The following is a 21203-nucleotide window of genomic DNA, read 5'->3' as shown; positions in this document are numbered from 1 at the left end:
TATGATTTGATATGCTCATAAATTGTTATTTAAACAATGGGGGGGGGGGGCAAAAGCACAAGCTGAATGGAATTTAAGAATTTTAGGATTATCTTATACAGCTAAATAAATCCTAAAATATTTCATAATGATTCCGAAGAAGCAAGACAACAAGGCTAGTCACTTGGAGTAAGTTGGGAAATAAACTAATATTGGAATAAAGTGTGTCACCATTGCTCACCCTGTCTGGTTTCTGTAACTGAATCAAACATTTCTGTAGACTTCGTCTCAGAGATGGTCACATTGTCATAAGCATATATACCAAATTTCTTTCTTTTAGTGGTTGTCTATAATAAATAAATAATAGTTCTTCAAAAGATATTTGCAGGACATTTAGTTTAACAAAGAATATTTTTTCACTTAAGATATTTATGCTACAATAGTAAATATACACACACATATACACTGTATATGTAAATGAGAATATATCTATCTATCCAGATTTACCGCTAAACAGCACTGGACATACAATGTGTGTATTACCTGATCCTCCAGAAACTGTAAATCAGAACCGTTTTTTTTTTTCCCTGTATGACAAGGTTCCTGACTCAAGCCCCGGGCGACGTCACTGAGTGGGTGATGAGCTCTGAGTTTCTTACACCACGAGAAAAAGGTCCCCAGCTGAAGGCAGGGAAAAGCGTGACGAGAGGAGCACGAAATGCCTTCTAGACGTCTACCTGTTTGGATCAGGATGAGATCTGCAGCACTCACAGAAGAGCGCGCGCACACAGGTTCAGCATATGACGCTCAGATCTACAGTTCTGCGCTTCAAAAGAGCAACTGAACATTTTGCATTCCAAACGGAAACTCTTTTTAAAAGTTCTGGCATTTTAGTAAGTTTAGGAGGCTTGACTGCATTCCATCAAGCTCAAAATCTAAGTGCGCTTCTACCTGGATTCCCCCCTTATTTTATCTTGTTTTGCTTGATGAAGATCTCAAAGAAGTAAGAATGAAGATGCTGACCACTTTCCAAGCGCATTTTTCGTTCGTCCTCACCAGATGATGTGCTTTTTGGAAGTGTATTCTTTAGGGGTGCTTAATCTCCTCAGAAATTATCAAATTTTCTCCCAGGATAAGCCTCTTTGATCTCTGGACTAGTTCTTCAGCATCAGACCTCATATTTTTGTCCTTCGAAAGGCATCTGACAATGACGATTCCACTTTCCAGAACGCAACTTGCCCTCTTCTTTATCCTGCTTTGTCCAGTCAACATTATCGGGCTCTGGTGGTAAGTAATATCTCAGGCGCGCGCTCAATCGCCTTTGGAAATTCCTGCAAGCTCCATATTTAAAGCTCGATCAATGGGATTAGTGGGGAACTTCAGAATGATAGTTTAGAGGTGATCGAATATGAAAACATGACAACATCGTTCCGGGTTATCACATAATTATTCACTGTAAAAACATCCCTAGGCACTCTTAACAATAAATAGTTCTCAGGTTCGGCAAAACCCCCTCTTCTTATCATGAAACTTCTTGCTGTGTTCCAGAGTGGTTATGGTTCTTTAGAAGTTATAAAAGTTCTTCATGTTACATACTTTCTTCAGATCGGTATGTTGGTTGCTGGAGTGGTAAAACAGCATAATACAGATTGTTTTATAAAGAACTGAAGAATGAAAATCTGTTTGTGTAACTTATGAAAGTTATATTGCGGCAACAGGCTGTAAAGCATTTCGTTTCTGTTTCACATTTATTGTTTAGAGTGCATTCATTCCAATACTGTGTGATATTGGAATTACAGGCGTAAAATGAATTTTAATATTATCCAGCTCAAATATGCCTTTTTTACTGCTCACTCTATGAAACTATTCATTTTTTTAAATATGCACTTTACACTGAGTACTTCTCACAAAATAAAAAATATTTTTTTAAATGTTAAGTATGCATTATTCACAGTAAATAGCTGCATAGATTACATAAAATATTCAGAAGGTGGCATTTTAAAAAAGTATTTAGTTTAATTAACTTTAAAATGAATTTCTTAAAAAAATACAGGTGGATCAGGAGTTCATTATAGATAACGTAATACATTTGAAATCTGTACAGAGAAATTTACTATTTCCGTAAAAGTTGTTGATCATGGCTTCCATTATCAAGGGTTTACTAAGGGTTAAGCTGTACTCTGTTTCAGAGGTAGACACATTGGGGGTCAGAGTTGGAATTTTAGGTGGACCTCCGGGCTGTGGGTATCATCATAAACTACTTCTTCCCTTAACACTCTGAAATGCACAAGTTTGACAAGAGAGAGATTGTTTGCTAAACAGAGCATTACCAAAATGACGCATTACCTTGTGTTGTTTAGCTAATCAAATGTTCACATTTTCACATTATAAAAGGTCAGCTGTACCTAAAGCTCCCCTCACACTTTTTTACACACACATTCTCTCTCTCTATCATATACCTGGAGGTCTAAAAAAGTTTGCAGAGACAATGATGCTTTCTTTGGGGCACTACACATGCCATCAAAAACCTCTCGTCTGGGGCTGGGCTGTGCCGAGGGTCCTGACAGACAGTGTACCATTCACATGCTGAGGCTGAGAGGAGATGAAACAGAGGCAGATAAACTGGCTCTCAGGACTCTGATTGTGCTCTGATCTGCGGGGCTGAGAGCTGAGTGCTTGAGGAAGAGATGGGAAGCCTCACCTCTTCTGGAGTCTTCGGGGTCATGTGCTGGCAGCCCGCCAGGTGTCTGTCGGACAGGTGTGCCTGTGCACGCGACATACCCTCTCGCTTTTATGTCTGTGTGTGTGTGTGTGTGTGTGTGTGTGTGTGTGTGTGAATACACTCTCAATCCACATTTAAATTTAAATGCCCATGTGTGACCAATCTCTGTGAACACTCACCTTATTCTATTAAAGCAGTGCTTCTTAACCATTTTGACTTGAAGGCCTCTATTATGCAATTCAATATTCAAAATCCCCTCATATAATATTTTCGTTGTAATCTTCTGCTGTAATAATGACAAAGCTATTTTTTAAGCTTTTTATTAACAGAAATTGAGAATGTATGTATGTTAAATTAATTATCCAAAATCATTATAATCATCCAGAATTTAAGAACTATTTACTTTAATAAAACAATAGGTTGCATTATTAATTTAATATTGCAATGAAATAAGTTTTTTTTTAATCAAATTTATATTTAGTTACTAAAAAAGATTTATTTAGCTTACACCTCAATTTTATGTGTATTTTAGCATTTTAATTAAATTACAGTATTTAAATTTCATATTTTTCATTTTAGTTCCACTGTGACCACTGTGTAAAAGGGACAGGTCATCCAATTATTAAAATTCTGTCATCATTTACTCATCCTTGTGTAGTTTTAAGCATGTATAACTTTATTTATTTTGCGGAAACAATAAAGACGAACTGTTCTTTTTCCATACAGAGAAAGTCAATGGGGTCCAAAAAAAAAAAAACAACAACACTGGTTCATATTGGCTTACACTGTATGGACAAAAAAGATTTTTTCAAAAAAATATCTGCATTGTACAGAAAAAAGCTAGTCATAAAGTACATGTTTAGAATGACATTAGGGTAAATAAATGATGACAGACTTGTAATTGTTTATCCACTGACAAGTCTCCTATTGGACCTGACCAATGTATATTAGTATGTCCCAGACTGTCTCCTCTCCAATGTTCAATCTGGGAGAAGCAAATCTCATTTGGAGAATGGAGAGATAGGCAATCAAGCGGCCTTGAGAGATGGATCAGATAACGATTAGATGACAGCTGCTTGGCCCGTTTGGCACACGTGCAGTGTTTCACCTCAAGCATGCGTGTGCTGTTCTCTCGTAACTTTGGGTCTGTCCCATCTGCGTGTGACAGACAGCATCGTAGTGATGGAGTTGCGCAGCGCCGTGGTTCCACTCGCATGATTTAGTGGCACACTCCAAGAGGAGATTGTGCCATGGCTCTGCGCCACGCGCCACAGAAGTGAACCCAAGCCACTCTGTGCAGTTCCAGCCCTGTAGTGACTGACTTCATATCCAGCATACTTGGGGGATTAAGTAGGGATGAATTTCGCTCTTTCAGAAAGTGAAAAAAGAAGAGACTTATCTGTAACCATGCAATTCATAATGTAACCTGAGGTCTCAGCAGGCGCAGAGGACAACAGGTCTATGAAAAGATAAATGTGCATGTGTACGTTCGCACTGATTATTTGGATAACTTCTCTTAATCACAGTTCTCCCCTCTGTCTCCCCCTCTGCATTATCTCTCTCATACATCACGGTGTGGCTGTTTTTGGATATTCCTGATTGCGCAAGTTGGGTACATCTTTTTCCATGTTATGATTAGGCCCCATATCGTGCTTATCCCATCCAGGAGTCTCACCAGATAAAGGGTGAGCAGGAAAGAGTGGCTTCGAAGCTGTGCGGATAACGGCCGTTCTAGGACTTGTGGTCTTCCTCTGCCAGATGCCATTCTTATTCCCCGATTAAAGTCCTAATGTGATTCACTGTATGAGAAATGGCAGAAGTGATCTTAGAATAGTCATCATCATGTCCAGATTGACTCTTTCTGCAGGCATGTTCCCTTTGTCTTTTGTTATGTCTTGGTCGTGGCTGGTTTCGATTAGAGTCAGGGAAGGGATGGTTCATCAGACATAGACGAATATCTTCATCTCTGTATCACCCAAGCCATAATAAGACCACATATGCAACCCAGGGCCGCTTTTGTGATATTCAAGCTTTCCTTTAAAAGCCAGCGCTTTGCCTTGCCCCTTTTGACAGTGAAACAGGACTTGGAAAGGGAGAGTCGCTCCAACACCGTCTGCTCTTTTACGAGTCTACACCTCCTGCTGTAAAATGTGGTTCCATTATTTGAGCAGCGATCCTGGCACTGAGAAGCTCACAGGTTTGCAGATAATCAGAGGCAACAGAGGAGAACATTGTATCTGCACATTATTATCACGCAGGGGTGTGTGCGTCATAGATCAAGATCTGCGAGAGATACTAATAGAGGCTTTATTACATGCCTGTCCATTAAGCACTATGGAAACCTTGACACTGGCCACAGACTTTTCCTGGTGGGGCGCTAGACTGTCAAAATTAAATTGAAATCAAACTTAGCTTCAAAACTTTTGAAGAGAAACATTGTCAGACTGTCATAATAAAATAAATGCGATCAAATGTGTTGCCAATAAATAATAACAAAAGATGAAAAGGAAATCTGGAGTCACGGAGGGTTTAAACATGGGTTATTGTGATCAAAACAATGTGTCATATAGGCCTCCTAACAAGATCAACATTTTGTTTCTATTTTTAAGGAGATTAATAGAGATGCTGAGATACAATACTGTGCTTGCTAACAATATAGTAAATTAGCAGGTATTTTCGATGAATAATTACTGCTTTACAGTAGTTATATCCATAATACGCTGTAATGTTAAGCAATAATATCTCATTTTTATATTATATCAATTTTTTATTTTTTTTTACTGTAGGCGAGGTCCAAAAAGAACAGTCTTCAGGTGACGAATGAGAGTAAAATTTGACATTGGCGAGCATGTGCCAATTGGCCTGTAATTTTATTAGGAACTGCAACATAATACACGGTTAAAGTCAAACTGTAAAAACAATAGTCTGACCTTCACTGATTTGAGAGACATGTGTGATTCAGAAGAAAGTCTACAAACCGTCTACTTATTTTACCTCAGTGGAACACTCGCCATCAAAAATGTAATGTTATTAGGGTTTATTGTACTCCATGTGGCCAGACATATGTGGAATATTCCTCACATTAGACCACTAAAGCAAATATGAGCATTTGAGATTGATGTGATGCTAGTGAGAAAAAAAAAATAAGACAGAAAAAAAAAAAATTGTTATATGGAGAAAAATACATTTTAATAAAAATTAAACTTAAGTAAAATAAATGTAGTATATAAAATGTAATTTTTGAATGTGTAATGAAATTAATCCGAAGTGCCTTTTAGTAAAAGTAATCATATATCACAGCAAAACACACTCGTGCTGCTCTGTGTCCAAAGACGGTTGTATGTAAATGAAATATTAGGCCTATCAAGATGGGATGCATCACTTGTAAAGCCTGTTATCTCCCCTCTCATATTTCTTATCAGACCGCCATGGAAGGCGACTGGCAAGAGTGTCGGTTTGACTTTTTAAAACAAACTCGTACGGCAGATGAATGTTATTAGTCTGAAAGATTAGCCTTGACAGGGGTGAATGAAAAGCAATGAGGTATTCGCACAGAGCTCTGCTCCCCCATACGGCAACGTAATGATAAAAACCGACTTCAGCTGCATGGATCACAGACGCTGAGAGTTATTAAAAAGAAAGAACCGGAGGATTGTGCCGTTCTCACATTACGTCATAGCGACTGTCACGGGAAGCTCTGGCAGCCCGCTCAATGCTTCGGACCAGAGGCCTCTTCTCCCATTAGCAGTTGAAATAAACAACTGATTCAAGTGTAAACACACGTCTGTCGTCACTTTTGATAAAACCCAGCAATTAAGATGCAGCTTTTTTGCTTTAAATGTTATCTGTTTATGTTCAAAGGGGTAATTCGATTACCCCTGACATTATAGTGTGTCTGACTCTAGTAGTTGTCTTTTTTCTGTATATTTTCTTTGTCATCTGCAAGGAACAATGAGTACGCCTAAAAACCAAGAAAAGCCCTAAACGAATGAGTATTGGCTCAGACCTTAATGTGAACCTTGCGGTAAAGCAACAGAACATTAAATTTATAATGCTCTTCATCATTTAAAGTGGTTTGTGTGCCGTGTGGTTTGAGAAGATAACCGCACTTTATCTTGTGCAACCTTGTGTAGTTCAGATGAGTCATCTGATGAAGCTTTGTTCGTTTCAGGGCAGTGGGGAGTCCCTTGGTCATGGACCCGAACAGCATCTGCAGGAAGACCAAACGTCTGGCGGGCAAGCAGGCCGAACTGTGCCAGACCCAGCCGGAGATTGTCAATGAAGTGGCCAAGGGCGCCAAGCTGGGCGTGCGCGAATGTCAATACCAGTTCCGCTTTCGACGCTGGAACTGTACCAGCCAGAACAAGTACTTTGGCAAAATCCTCCAGCAAGGTGAGCATGTGTCCTAATGGAGTTAATCAATCTTTGTCTCGATTATGGGTCAGCGACGTCTTTCTGAGGCCATGAACTCTGGCCCTGAGACCTAGAGACCTGTGCCCTCATTTCAGCATGCTGGATCCAAGTTCAAGAGAGAACAAGGACAGCTGTTGTGTCCAGTTTACCTCAGTGCCTTTCTTCTGTGTTAAATTGCTCTCTAAAAACGATCCCCAAATTGCATAATCATTGATCCGCCACATTTTTCAGCCCTTTGAAGACTAATAAACTAACATAGCCTCTACAATTATTATGCCGTCCGCAGGGTTCAACCCCTCCCCTTTCGCGTTCAGTTGTTCAGTTGAGGCTATTATTTGTGCCTCAGAACAGTGGTGCTGATGCTAAGATGTCTGTCATTATCTAATATTTTGGAAACTTATTTTTTTATTCTTGCAATCCCTTCAAGGGGTGGTTTGATACATTAGGCATGATTTAGCCTAGTGTAAATGCATCTGGTAGTTTAGGCCATAGTTTACATTGGTAACGCTTTTATTTTGACAGTCCACATTCTACTAACTATAAGAAACTTTGCAAGTACATGTGAACTTATTCTACTAACCCTAACCTAACAGTCTATCTTTTTTGGCTTCCGATGAATATAAACGAGCAAACCATTAAAGGATATGTTGGTAGTGAATTTGATGATGCATGTTGCTCACCTTTTCTCTTTTTAAACAGTCTAATTGGTTGCCACCTGTAGAGGGAGCTACTTTGGCTGAACATAGTCTGCCCTCAGCCAGCAGGGTATGAGATTAAGATGGTCAGTACAATTTTTTGCCTAATTTCACATGAGATTTCTCTTTAGACATGCCCATATCACAGCGATGTAGAGAGATGCAGGCTTGTCATATCCAGGTCTGGAGCTGAGAGTTCACGATTTGGCCTCCAGTGTGGACGTGTTCACACACGGATTGCAACATGATTCCTCTGTCTGCATCAGCCCATCTTAGACTGAGCACTGAGACTGCCTCACAAAATGGAAATTAATCATAAATTCCTCTGTGTCTATAGGTGAGGCTTAAGTGCTCTTCTGTTTTCATGCATTTACCACAATTACTGTGAGACTTGGCTCTAATGACCACGTGTCAGAGCTGAGATCTCTGCTAAGGCAGGTTCACTTCCTGCACCGAGTGAGAGGGTTGTACAAAGTGTCTCACATATTTCTTCCATTGCTAAATAACTGGGGGCTATTTTCTTCCCCTATTCAAACATGTAAACCAGAGCTTGTTTTCTTGGCCCAAGGGAGCGGCCTCCCAATGCCAGAATTTGCTGGAAATGCTGCCGGCTGCTCTTACATGTTGTCTCTGAGGTTGTAATGAAGTCGTTAAAATTGCTCAGAGACAATATGCGGTTCCAATTAGAAACCCAAGAAATGATAAGGACGCCGTGTGTGCGTAATTTGCCCTGTCACCTCAGGAATGTGCCTCATTATTTTTGCTGTCAAGACCTCTTGTTTCTGTCTGTGTCAATAAATGTGTTTGGTATCATGCACTGTCTGATGCACAGACGTTACTGATGTTTTACCTCAGGTTCAATTCTCAGAATGACCACAATCTTACTCCTAATTCAAATTAAAATATTTTTTAAACACACACACATATATATATATATATATATATATATATATATATATATATATATATATATATATATATATATATATATGTATTTGAAAGACTTATGCACACAAAGGCTGCATATATGTGACACTGGACCACAAAGCAGTTCTAAGTGTAATTTTTTTTAAATTGATTGATTTATATATCATGAAAGCTGAATGCATAAGCTTTCCATTGATGTATGGTTTATTAGGATCGGACAATATTTGGCCGAGATACAACTATTTGAAAATGTAGAATCTGAGGGAACAAAAAAATCTAAATACTGAGAAAATCGTCTTTAAAGTTGTCCAAATTAATTCTTAGTGATGCATATTACTAGTCAAAAATAAAGTTTTGATATATTTACAGTAGGAAATGTACAAAATATCTTCATGGAACATGATCTTTACTTAATATCCTAATGATTTTTGCCCCCAAAAAATATATATATAAATGTAATCCTTTGATGGCAAAGCTGAATTTTCAGAAGCCATTACTGCAGACTTCAGTGTCACATGAACCTTCAAATATAATTTTTATATGCTGATTTGGTGCTCGAGAAAATGTATTATCAATATTGGAAACAGTTGTGCTCCTTAACATAATTATGGAAATTATGGATTTTTTTTGTTTTGTTTTTTAAAAATCTAAAAGTATTCCCTTTAAATAAATGTAATGCATCCATTCTAAATAAAATAAATACAATTATTTTCTTTTGTATGGTAGTGTATATAAAATAAGTTAAAATGTCTTTGACTCACTCTTATATGAATAATAATAAGACAAAAAGTGTTTCTTTCTTTGGTCACATCTTGTCTAGCATAGGACAACAAGATTGCCAGAAGTGCCATATAGTAGGTGCATGATCCCCCTGGTATTCTGTAATGGAATTTTACTATCAGAAATAACATCCTTGTTTCCACACATAGGCCATTTGTTCAGCAGATGTGTTTGGTATCTTCAGTATTCTGATAGTTGTGATTATGAACTCACATTTGAACTCGTAAGTTGGCGTGCATTTGAAAAAAAGAAAAAAAGCAGGGGATAGAGAGAGAAAGAGAAAGAGAAAAGATAAAAAGCTAAGCTTATATCAGAAAACAATTCAACAGTACATCTCTAAGCCCGGAGGCAGACCATTTTTGAAGGCATTAAGACTATAAATGCTCCTTTTTTTCTATATAATCCCATTTCAAACCCCTAATGCATGCTACAAACCAAAGCACATAACACACATGGCATTCTTCAGTCCTGTTCAAGAACATTTTATTTCAAACCCCACTGTTGGAACAGGTCAGAGGCCAGTGTACTCAGCATGAAGGACTGCATGAATATGTGGTATCATTTAAAGGGACAGCCAGTCCTGTTGTAATGGATCCCTTGTGCGCACAAGAGTTTTGGACATATTTGAGAGTTGAGACAGTGCATTTGACGTCAGAGCTCACTTCAGTTTGTTAGTGTGAAAGCAAATTTTCAAACTCTGAATCGGATTTTCTAAGTGCGCTTAAAAAAGGTGACATTGGTTAAGCTTCAGGACCCTGGTACATTTTGCATTTGGTTTTAATGCATCATTTACTTATTGTGTTTATGCTCCATGTTCTGGTGTAGACCACACAATTGAGTTTTATTAGTGAGAATTACTCATATTATACATGAGGATGTGTGTGTGTTGCTGCAGTTGCCTTCAGTTGATAAAAGTGGATCCCAGGTATGCAACAAGATCTGTGCAGCGTTAGAGATTGTCTCAACCCTCGCTGCATGCAGGCAGTACATGGTGGCAAAATAAATCAATCAAAATGATTCCCACCCGTCAGCACTGGTGGAGCCGCTGGAGGGGCCCTGCCTTCTCATCTCTTTTCATCCTGCAGCCTCATGCTTCATTGACTCAAAGATTGAGTATTAAAAAAATATTTGCTAATTCTCACAGAAGCCCCTTCTGGCATTAAGTTCTCTCTCTCTTTTCTAGGCAGGCCTGGGCATAGACAGCTGCACAAAATTTGTTTGGAATTTGTGTCTTGGAGGAAAAAATAAGAGAGGGAGGTGAAATCAAGATACTTTTTACCCTCTGTCTGTCATGACAACCTCCGTCTAATGAATGTATTGGATTAAATTATTGTGGATCCAGATGGGCAAATTTTGTCTTTGTAGCAGTTCAAATGATGGATGTTACACTGTTTACAAAATATAGTTTGATCATGATATGTCTGATTTTCAAAAATGTTAAGGTAATAGAAAGTTTCCCATGGGGTTGGAGACTCTGGAAATATCAGGATATGTATATTTTTTTTTTACCTTCCCAATCTGGAAAAGTCATGAAAATTGGAACATTTTATTTCCATTTTTTTAAGAAATGGTCATTTTAATTATGATTATGAGCAGTCTGGATTTTCTCTGTTCTAAAATAAATCAACTAGTTATTTTGGAATAAATCTTATCCACAAGCCAGCATGATGACAGTTTTACGTGCTTTGGGGGTCTTAAAGTGATAGTTCACCCAAAAATGAAAATTCTGTCATAAATTACTCACCCTCATGTTGTTCCAAACCCATAAGACCTTTGTTCATCTTCGGAACACAAATGACGCTATTTTTGATGAAATCCAGGAGCTTTCTGACCCTACAGAAAGCAGGACATCAGTAAAATAGTCCATGTGATATCAAAGGTTCAACCATAATGTTATGAAGCTGTGAGAATACTTTTTGTGTGCAAAGAAAACAAAACTAATGACTTTATTAAAAAATTTCCTCTCTTTCTTGTCAGCCTTCGGTTCGCTTTCACAAGAGTACCATGATGCAAAAAATATTCTTCTAGATTCCAAATATTACCACTGATATCACAATGTCCTTACTACATTTCTGGGCCTTGAATGCGGTAGTTTTCCTTGTTTGTTAGGCCTACTTATCCATTTCAGTGTAGTTTCACATACTAACATAAAAATTAGGACAAACATCAAACATGAAAGTAACAGACTGATGGCTGTGAGTAATGATACATTGACATAGAACTTGCAGTGTGCATCAAATATTGATTCAGTGGCCATTCTGATGGATTCTTTTCAGTTTGGCCCTGTCCCAAATGGTACCCTAAACCCTCGCTGCCTTCCTCTTGAGTCCGCACTTTCGTGACATAATGCTGCTTTGACTGTCGAGTAGAAGTCTGCTGCGGAACTCACCCCAGCGCACGTTCGGCAGAACTGTGGATCGAGGGTACATAACGGCCACAAAGGGGGTGTTCCATTTGGGACAGGGCCTTTGAGTTCATGCAGTGAAAGATTCATCATGTGGATTAATGAGACTCATTCATCACCCGTTGATAAGAATCATTTGTAAGTGAATTGAGCTATACAGGTTGCCCGCATGTTTGTTGTTGCTTAGGCCTACATCACATGAGCAGTACCGACACTGAAGCAAACACTGCTGTGATCGGTGAGACATGCTGCATCACATCTGTGCCAGTAATGCAATCAACAAACTGGTTAATTGAAAAAGAGAATGTATGTTTTTACATATTATGAACATGATTTCACCATCGTTACATGACCCAAGAGTAACTCAGGATCCAAAGTTTAAAATCTGATGGTCTAAAACACCTGGAGGTAGCTCCATTATGGTGAGGACATCTACCAGCAGGAGCTAATGAGACCATGCTAACACCTTGATCAGTATTTTGCGATAAAACAGAAGTAGTGCCAAATTTTCTTCTGTATTGTGATGTACATACTGAAAAAAAAAAAAAAATGAGGTGGGGCATTTGCACTCAGAAGGGTGCAACAGATGAATGTGAGCTTGGAGGGTATAAGGGACTGAGAGTTTAAGTGGACTAAATAGTTTGAGAAATTCTGCATAAATCAACCAATACCGTGCAATATATACACTATAATCCAATATCAAATAAGTTATATACAGTATATATTATATACATTGGTGAATTATTCACACCAATATCTAAATCATGTATTTACAAAATAGATGTGAATTTCCATTTCATTTCGACTTTAAATATCACGTTGTAATCATTCTGACTGGCTATGATTTTACCACATGGCAAAATATCTTTACTGTTTTTGTGATTTATGATCCCTGCTCATTTGTAGGCATTATATAATCGAAATTATTCTGAAATAGCGGCTAGCATCAGAAAAGATCAATTAATAATTTAATAAAGTGATTCCTGCCACACACATGCAGGTGGTTCATGACATCCTGAACTGAAACCAGATACCAGATTGTGTAGTTATGCACAACAGACCTGCAAAACATGCCAACAGGGTTGTGTGGGGTTTATATATCTCTTGTTGTTGTTGTTTTACAGCTTATAATAGTTTTTTCAGTCTATTATACGTCTGACGTCAATCTACCAGTGAAATACGGCATTATGGAAACTAATATATTTTAGCATTATATAATTCTATTATTATTAAAGTATTATATAATTTAGTTAACTATGCACTTACATAAATATAAACAAGAGGTTGGATAGACAGCTGAGTCTCTATAGTGCTTTATGAAAGCAAAACTATTGGACAGACAATAGACAAGTGTATGTCATGAATGAATGATATGGAGAAATCATTTGTAAATATTAAATATTATGTTCTCCATTGCTCAAATGAATTTGCCTCATATCAGAGCAAATATTGCTTTTCGCCCCACACAGGTTGAATTTTTTTGCATGGACATATGCATAGAAAAATGCAAGCTGCCGCAAATATTGTTTGCCTGATTTTGCATACAATTCTGCCTTCGTGAAATCCTAGAGGGACTGCTACATATGAAGCAGTACCCACACATTCTGAGGATCTGCAGTGTATGTCGCAGAGAGGCTGCTTCTCTTTAGGACACTTTTGATAGTAATGCAGTGAACAGTGTTAGGTTAATGCAGACTTGGTTGGTGTTTTGAGTGCCAGAAAGCTACAGGTGTTTTCAGGTGGGGTGCTGTCATGTATCTAAACAGGAAGACACACACACACATTGTTTCACAGTATGAAGACGACAGTGGACATGTGAATGGACAGCTGGGATTAATATCTGCATGTGTGTATGTGTGTGTGAACTCTGAGCTCTGATTCCATTTCACTGGCTTTAATGAATCCCATTCACTGAATCATGCGATGCAGAATTGGCACAGGGCTTAGGAGTGACTGCACGCTCACTGCATCCAGAGTTTACACAGGATAAAAGTCATGCCTTTCAACTCCCTTACTACGAGTTGCTAAACACATCTGTCCTTTCCAACCCCTCCATTCTTTTCTTGTTCTCTTCTTTCTTTTCTGTTATTCCAGAGAATTTGTTTTCAATTAACATTATTAAATGTTAGCATTTAATAAATATTTTTTGTGGACTGGTCATTTTCTTTCAAAATAACTTTTGACAGGAATAACAGGTCATTAAAAAAAAAGATATTTTAAACAAATAAGAACAACAACATTTCGAAATATTATTGCCATTTAAAATAACTGTTTTCGATTTTAATATATTTTTAAATTGGTAATTTATTCTGAATTTTCAGCATCATTACTCTAGTGTCACATGATTCTTCAGAAATCATTTGCTGCTTAAGAAACATTTCTTGTTGCTGAAAACAGTTGTGCTGCTTAGAATATTTTGTGGAAATTCAGATTTTTTTCAGGATTTTTTGATAAATAGAAATCTTCGAAGATCATAATTTCTATGAAGAACACTGTCCGTAAAAAATATGTCCCAGTGTTAATATGAAGAAAATTTCCATACTGACTATTGTTCTACACATATTTTGAATCACTCATTGCATTGTGTTGTGTTTTAGAGTTTGCCTGGCAGAAAATGACCAGTACATTTTCCCTTTTACCTTACAGTATAGACATTTTATTAAAATATAAATGTCTTTACTGTCCCTTGAGTCTTTTCTAATTGAATAATTATACTGACCCCAAACTTTTTAACTGTATTGCATATGTGACAAAAACTGTTTGTTTCCTTTTTAAGAAAATATTTAATCTACGAAGTGTTTAATGCTTTAAAAAAAAATTATTAATACTTTTCAGAGTTTCCATCTCTCTGACAAATTTGATAAGTGATATTACTAGGTTCATGGGAACTCTGATTTTCAGGGGTTTGTTTAATTTCAGGTCATTTGTTAAAAAAAGATGAGTTCTTGCATATTGAAACATTATGGAACAAGAACTGAATAGCATATGCTCTGATTCGCATTGCAGCTTATCCTGGTTTGATATGCCATGACCTCGTATGGCTCATTGTGCCACAGTAGTGCTGTCGTTGTGGATGAGGCTAGCTTGTCACAGAAATAACCCATGCAGCTAGGATATCTAAAATGCTATAATTATCAGAGTTCGATGTAACCCAGCCGGGCCAACAATCAGAAGCTCTCTTTGATGTCTTTTTGTGTGTGTGTGTGTCTTCACAGACATCCGAGAGACGGCGTTCGTGTATGCTATCACGGCAGCGGGTGTGACGCATGCAGTGACTCAGGCCTGCAGCATGGGGGAGCTGCTGCAATGCGGCTGCGAGGCCACACGGAGCAGAGGGCCACCTCCGCCTTTAGCCGGTGTTGGCCCAACCGAGGGGGTCAAGTGGGAGTGGGGTGGCTGTGGAGACGACGTGGAGTTTGGCTACGAGAAATCCAAGCAGTTTATGGATGCCAGGCGGAGGAAGGGCAAGAGTGACATCCGCACGCTTATAGACCTTCATAATAATGAAGCCGGTCGACTGGTACGATATTTCAACTTTATCTTGACACATATAGCTATGAATTAAAAATGAATTAATAAAAATAGTTTACACAGGCTTTTTACAGTCTTTTAGTGGTGGTATAAATGAGATCCGACCTATTTAATAAGAATATTAAAACAAGAATAAGGTGTTAATTTACACAACTGTTCAGAAGTTGTTGTTGTTGTTTTTTTCAGCAAGGACACATTAAATTAACCAAACGTGACGGTAAAGAAGTTTTAAAAGTAACAAAAGATTTCTAAATCTTCCTTTTTGAATTTTCTGCTTATCAAAGAATCATCATGGTTTCCGCAGTAAAATATTAAGCAGCACAGCTGCACTATTCTCAACACTGATTATAAAAATAAATATAGAATGATTTCTGAAGGATCATGTGACACTGGAGAAATGACTGCTGAACATTATGATTTGCCATAAAGGTATGATTGAATTGAAAGTCTGAAAGTCTTTGTCAGAGTGCTGTGAGAGCAGTAAATGCAACCTCGTATTTAGTTCTTAGTTCACACGACCCTTATTATATATCAGCAATAAAGCAAGGTACCTTGTATTTACTTAATTTTCTTGTAAAAAAAAAAAAAAAAAAAAAACGAGTCTCAGTACCTGTCGCCCTCATGCAGGTTTGGTGTAGATGTTTTTTTTTGTTTGTTTTTTTTTGTTTTTTGTTTAATGTTCCTGGTACGATATCAATGTGGATAGATTTGCATCGATGCATAGATGATACAAGCACAGTCGTGTGCTGTTTTGCCTGTACAACCCTTAAGAGATAGTCAAGCTTAAATGAGCAGATGGTGCACTTCAAAAGCCCAAGCATGGAAAAGCTCGGAAATGTTATGGAAATATACTTGGCACAGGCTAGAGAACACACTATGAACTGAGTTGAGACTAGTTTCCCAACATCACCACTCTCTCTCTCTCTGTTCCCTACTTGACTGTCTAGATCCATTCAATAGTTACAGGAGTGTCATTTTTTGTAAACTAGAGCTTTCACATTACAGAATTAACATGCACAATTATTTTGAAATGGATATGCAGTTATTTGATTTAACATGGAAACTGTTTAGTTCTGTTGTGTGATCAGAAACCACTAAACCACTCACACACTAAAGTGCCTAGCAGAGCAGGCATTTTATAAAAAATCTCACTAAACTACACACCCCAATAGTTACAAAATTAATATTACATTAATATTAACCTTTTTATACTTTGAAATAAACTGGATGTGTTAACACATAATGATATACAAATAATATAATACACTGTTTAACAAAACAGTAATGACAGACCTAAACTGCCACTGAAATGTTTGGGGTCAGTAATTGTTTTTTTTTTTTTTTTTGTTTATTAATGAATAAAAGTTATCAAAAGTGACACTGAAGTCATTTACAAGGTTTAGGTTTCAAATAAATGCTGTTTTTAGACTTTCTATTCATCAAATAATCCAGAAAAGTAATGTATCACATTTTCCATGAAAATATTAAGTAGCACTTTCAGCATTGATAATAACGAATGCTTTTTGTGCAGCAAATCATCATATTAAATATGATTTCTGAAGGATCACGTGACACTGAAGACTGGATATTGATGCAAAAAAATGTACCACTGCATCACAGAAATATTTACAATATATGAAAATAATTATAACAAATATTTTAAATTGTAATAATATTTCACATAAATAAATTCATCCTTGGTGAGCGTAAGTGTATAAAAAAGACAAAAATTATTTAAAATTCTTACCAACCCCAAACTTAAAGTGTGTTTATATTTCTCATTCATATTTTTAGTATAGTGTGCAATTCAACACACCAATTTAACTGTGACTGGAGTGTGTGTCTAAGACTTTTTAGACAGTGCAAATCTTTTTTTTTTTTTTTAAGCAATCGTTATTTTTGTATTTCCATTATTTCTGCAATGATACCGCCTACTGTACAATAGAAACCTGTGGTGCATGTGTGTGATAGATCATTTTGAAGTACAGCTACTCTTATCTTCGTTTACTATTTTATAATTCATTATTATTCTGAACTCTAAAGAAGTCAGATTTACGGTTTCCTTCAAGCCATCATCAGTCGGCCACTGGCCAAATCCTCAGATTAGTTGTTCACTAGTGTCAGTAGTGCTTCATCTTCCAGAGGTCACTGCCTCACAGCCTCAGGTCCCGTTAGCATGGGGTCAGTCACCGGTAAACAGGCATTAAGGGGGAATATAGACATGTTTGGCAGATGGTGATTTTCTTCTATGTCAAAGAGGACTCAAATGCCCCGCACCGATTCGTTTGGAATTAAAGTTAGAAAAATGGTAATGCTGCATTTATCAGATGTTAATTTCAACAGGTATAGAACTGTACGAATTTCTGTTTTCAAGCTCTCGGACTTGCTTTCGAGTGGCTGGAGGCTAAAGAGGGAGGGGAGAGAAGAGGGTAAATTCCTTCTAAATAGCTTCTCCTTTTATCTCACTGAACTATCTTTGTGTCTTGAACTGCAGGCGGTGAAGAATTATATGAGAACTGAATGTAAATGTCACGGGCTGTCTGGCTCTTGCACTCTGAGGACCTGCTGGAAGAAAATGCCTCACTTTCGCGAGGTGGGCGACCGCCTGCTCGAGCGTTTCAACGGGGCATCCAAAGTGATGGGTGGGAATGATGGTAAGACTCTCATTCCAGTGGGGCAGAACATCAAACCTCCAGATAAGCAAGATCTCATCTACTCGGCCGAGTCGCCGGACTTCTGCCTGCCCAATCGGAAGACGGGTTCTTTGGGCACGCGCGGGCGGATGTGTAACAGCACGGCACTGGACGTGAGCGGATGTGACCTTCTGTGTTGCGAGCGAGGCCACTGGGACGAGACAGTGGTCCTGGAGGAGAACTGTCTCTGCCGTTTCCACTGGTGCTGTGTGGTCCAGTGTAAAAAGTGCTTGGTCAGGAAGGAATTGAGTTTGTGTCACTAACCGAGAACCCTTATGAATAATGGGCTTGAGAAGAGCAGTTCCAAACAAAAGAATCTAGAACATTCCAGATTTATGCATACACATTTCAAACCCTGAGGCTTTGGGAAAGCCTAGAGGAGTGTCTGACTTGTGATTCACCCCTCAGAAAACCCAGGACCGCTAGTCTCAAGGACTTCTCAAGATTTAGGAGGGGTTCTTCAGCTGTGAAGTCGAGACATTCAGAAATCTTCTCATCAGAGGGCTTTTGTGTGTATTTTCTGTTGGATCAGCCCCATATACAGCATATTAAGAGTGCAGACTCAACGAATGAAAACATATCCACTTCAGCACCGCAGCCATGGTGTAATGGCTGTTTATGCTCTGAAGTGACAGAACATCAAGAAAAGGATATTTGGCATGCACTCTGTAAAGCAGGCTGGATATGGAACACAGACGGTTATTTATAAGCATTTAATATCATCATGACTACTTCTTGTGATTAATGCCCTGTCATTTTCTTTCAAAAGCACTTTGAGGACTTTTAACATAAAGAGTAAAAACTTGTTTTACTCTTAAACTCAAAGGTAAAAAGCAAATGCAAGAGAAGCAACATGTAAAAACTCCTTATCTTTGTGAGATATTTAATCTATGGGGCTTTTAATGCACTTTTACTGATACTGATCACTATTTTTCATCGGTTTGCTCCTTAGTGAATTGCATTTTCAGTGGTTTGTTTCAGTTTGTTTAGGGGTTTTAAGAGTTCTTGTATTGTTGACCTCATATGAAAACCTTAGTATGCTAACACTGCTCAACAGATCTCAAAACCAATCACAACTGATCATTAATGATAATAATCACATGAGAAATTGTCATTGTTTTATCACCTTTTTGTTTTTCAATGGAAATCTCACTGGAGGGTAAATCAAGTCAGGCCATCAAAATCATTTCAGCACCATGTTCAATAAATTCAGTGTCAATAAAATGCATTATGTTTGAAATATAATATTACGGTCTATACAGTTAATCAAATCAGAAAACAGAAATATCAAGATACAGACATAAAGAATGCAGAGCTTCAAGCTAATTACAGGGTCAGCCATGAGACTTTCATCAAGTGTTAATCTCAAGCACCCTGTCCTTTGTTTGGAATGTATTGCATTTTTGGAAAATACCTTAACAATGTATCATCTGGAGTTCGCGCTTGTGAACCACAGACCATTGAGAAATATAATTTTCACATGCATTAATTTTAGGCGCATTAGCATAATAGACTTGAGACTGAAAAATGACAGCATGTCCACTAAATGTAAATTAAGATGAAATGTGTCATTTGAATGACTGCATTCAGCTCTATTCATCTTAGACTTTGTTTATTTATCTTCAATTTGTAGTTCATCTCTCTTGCGCAACCTCATATCTGAAAAAATCATGGCAGAAAGATGTGAAAGATTATTTACTGCTCTTCAAAACCTCTGTTTATAAAGCGATCTTGCAATAATTCATACCAGAACTGTATATTTCGGATATTTAGTCACAATGCATTTGAAAGGAAGATTTCAGATTTGATAAACTGAAGACTGGACGTGAGAATTGTAGCTGCTCATCACTGAATAAAATACACAAAAACTTGTTTCCTTGTTATTTTGTTGTATTTAGTAGTTGTTGTTTTACTTTCTAAAATAAAGTACTTATATACTCTATCTATCTATCTATCTATATACATACAGACTTTTAATTGACTTAGTGAGACTACACACAGTATAAAATGTACAAATAAATATATTCAAACTGACATTCAAGACCTGCAAGAATCCATTTCCAAAGGTTTGCATCAATAGTCTTGTCTTTGTCTCTCATTTTTCCTCAGTAATAACTCTCACATGACGTTTTGATTGGGAGATATGATCCCATTTCAGCCTGAGATATTTATATAGACATCATAATGAAGCTTATGTCACACTTTCCTTTCATTGATGTTAAACAAATCGTACAATTGTTCTAACTGGCTCACTTCGCGCAAGGTCAAGGCTCAATGCTTCCCACCTCGCTCTCTCGCTACGGCTATTCAGAGATTTCAGCTTTAAGTGTATCGCTTTGCCACTCAGCAGAAGAAAGGTGTTGTTTTGAGTTATTTACACAGTTGGAAAAGACTCCCTTTGTATTAGTGTGAGTCCTGCAAGACGGCACAAGTTCATATTTTCCAGGAATTTGGGCTGCGAAGCCAACAGTGTTGAAGATAGAGGGGAAGATGGAGACCGGGAATGTGCCAGGAGCAGTGGTGAGGGAATGAGAGACAGAGAGAGACACACACAACCATAGACAGCCCATCATACAGTCATACCGCAGACAGCCAATAGATTTAGAAGCCTTGGTATTAATATAGCTGCTTTGTTTCAATGTACTTTAACACACACACACACACAGTGGCTGTGGAATGTGCAGGATGAGACAATCGTTCTGTCTTTGCCTGCTGATAGTAAAACATGCAGGGCACTAATGAAAGCCTGCCACTGTGGGTGGATACACGGCATGATGGGAGACACACTCATTTCCTCTGATCACCCAGACAATGAGGTGCAAAGACGCTCAGACGAAGGGCTGTGAACTCCAGTTGCAAGCGTAGAGGTGGTAATCATTTAAGCTGATGAATAATGAATTTACGATTCAACATTTTTGCAGTAATGGAAATTTCGCTGCAGGATTTATATCAGTATATAAAAAAATCTTCTCTCGCTATGGAATGCACAGGCAGGAATTGTTTTATGTGCATGTGTACACAGGTGCATGTGTGTGGCAGATAGCCTGAGTGAATAAAAC

The 21203-nt window shown here is 37.8% G+C and overlaps 1 protein-coding gene across 1 annotated transcript; it reads left to right on the top strand.

The window, feature by feature from the left end:
• Positions 1 to 674: 674 nt before the first annotated feature.
• wnt6b (wingless-type MMTV integration site family, member 6b) lies at positions 675 to 19997 on the top strand. Its single transcript, XM_052566209.1, has 4 exons — positions 675 to 1266; positions 6873 to 7093; positions 15136 to 15440; positions 17946 to 19997. Exons 1-4 carry the CDS (start codon positions 1187 to 1189, stop codon positions 18405 to 18407), a joined length of 1068 nt encoding a protein of 355 aa, XP_052422169.1. The 5' UTR covers positions 675 to 1186; the 3' UTR covers positions 18408 to 19997.
• The last annotated feature ends 1206 nt before the right edge of the window (positions 19998 to 21203 follow it).

The sequence above is a fragment of the Carassius gibelio genome, chromosome B9 (genome assembly GCF_023724105.1).
Source record: "Carassius gibelio isolate Cgi1373 ecotype wild population from Czech Republic chromosome B9, carGib1.2-hapl.c, whole genome shotgun sequence".
In the NCBI taxonomy this organism is placed as follows: domain Eukaryota; kingdom Metazoa; phylum Chordata; class Actinopteri; order Cypriniformes; family Cyprinidae; genus Carassius; species Carassius gibelio.
The sequence above is the reverse complement of the archived record's forward strand: the minus strand, read 5'-3'. Positions and strand labels throughout refer to the sequence as shown.

Bases quoted from the DNA above. Each gene is read 5' to 3' on its own strand.
- wnt6b (XM_052566209.1), top strand. From the start codon at position 1,187: ATGACGATTCCACTTTCCAGAACGCAACTTGCCCTCTTCTTTATCCTG. The intron at 1,267-6,872 runs GTAAGTAATATC...TGTTCGTTTCAG, and splicing joins AACATTATCGGGCTCTGGTG to GGCAGTGGGGAGTCCCTTGG. The intron at 7,094-15,135 runs GTGAGCATGTGT...GTGTCTTCACAG, and splicing joins TGGCAAAATCCTCCAGCAAG to ACATCCGAGAGACGGCGTTC.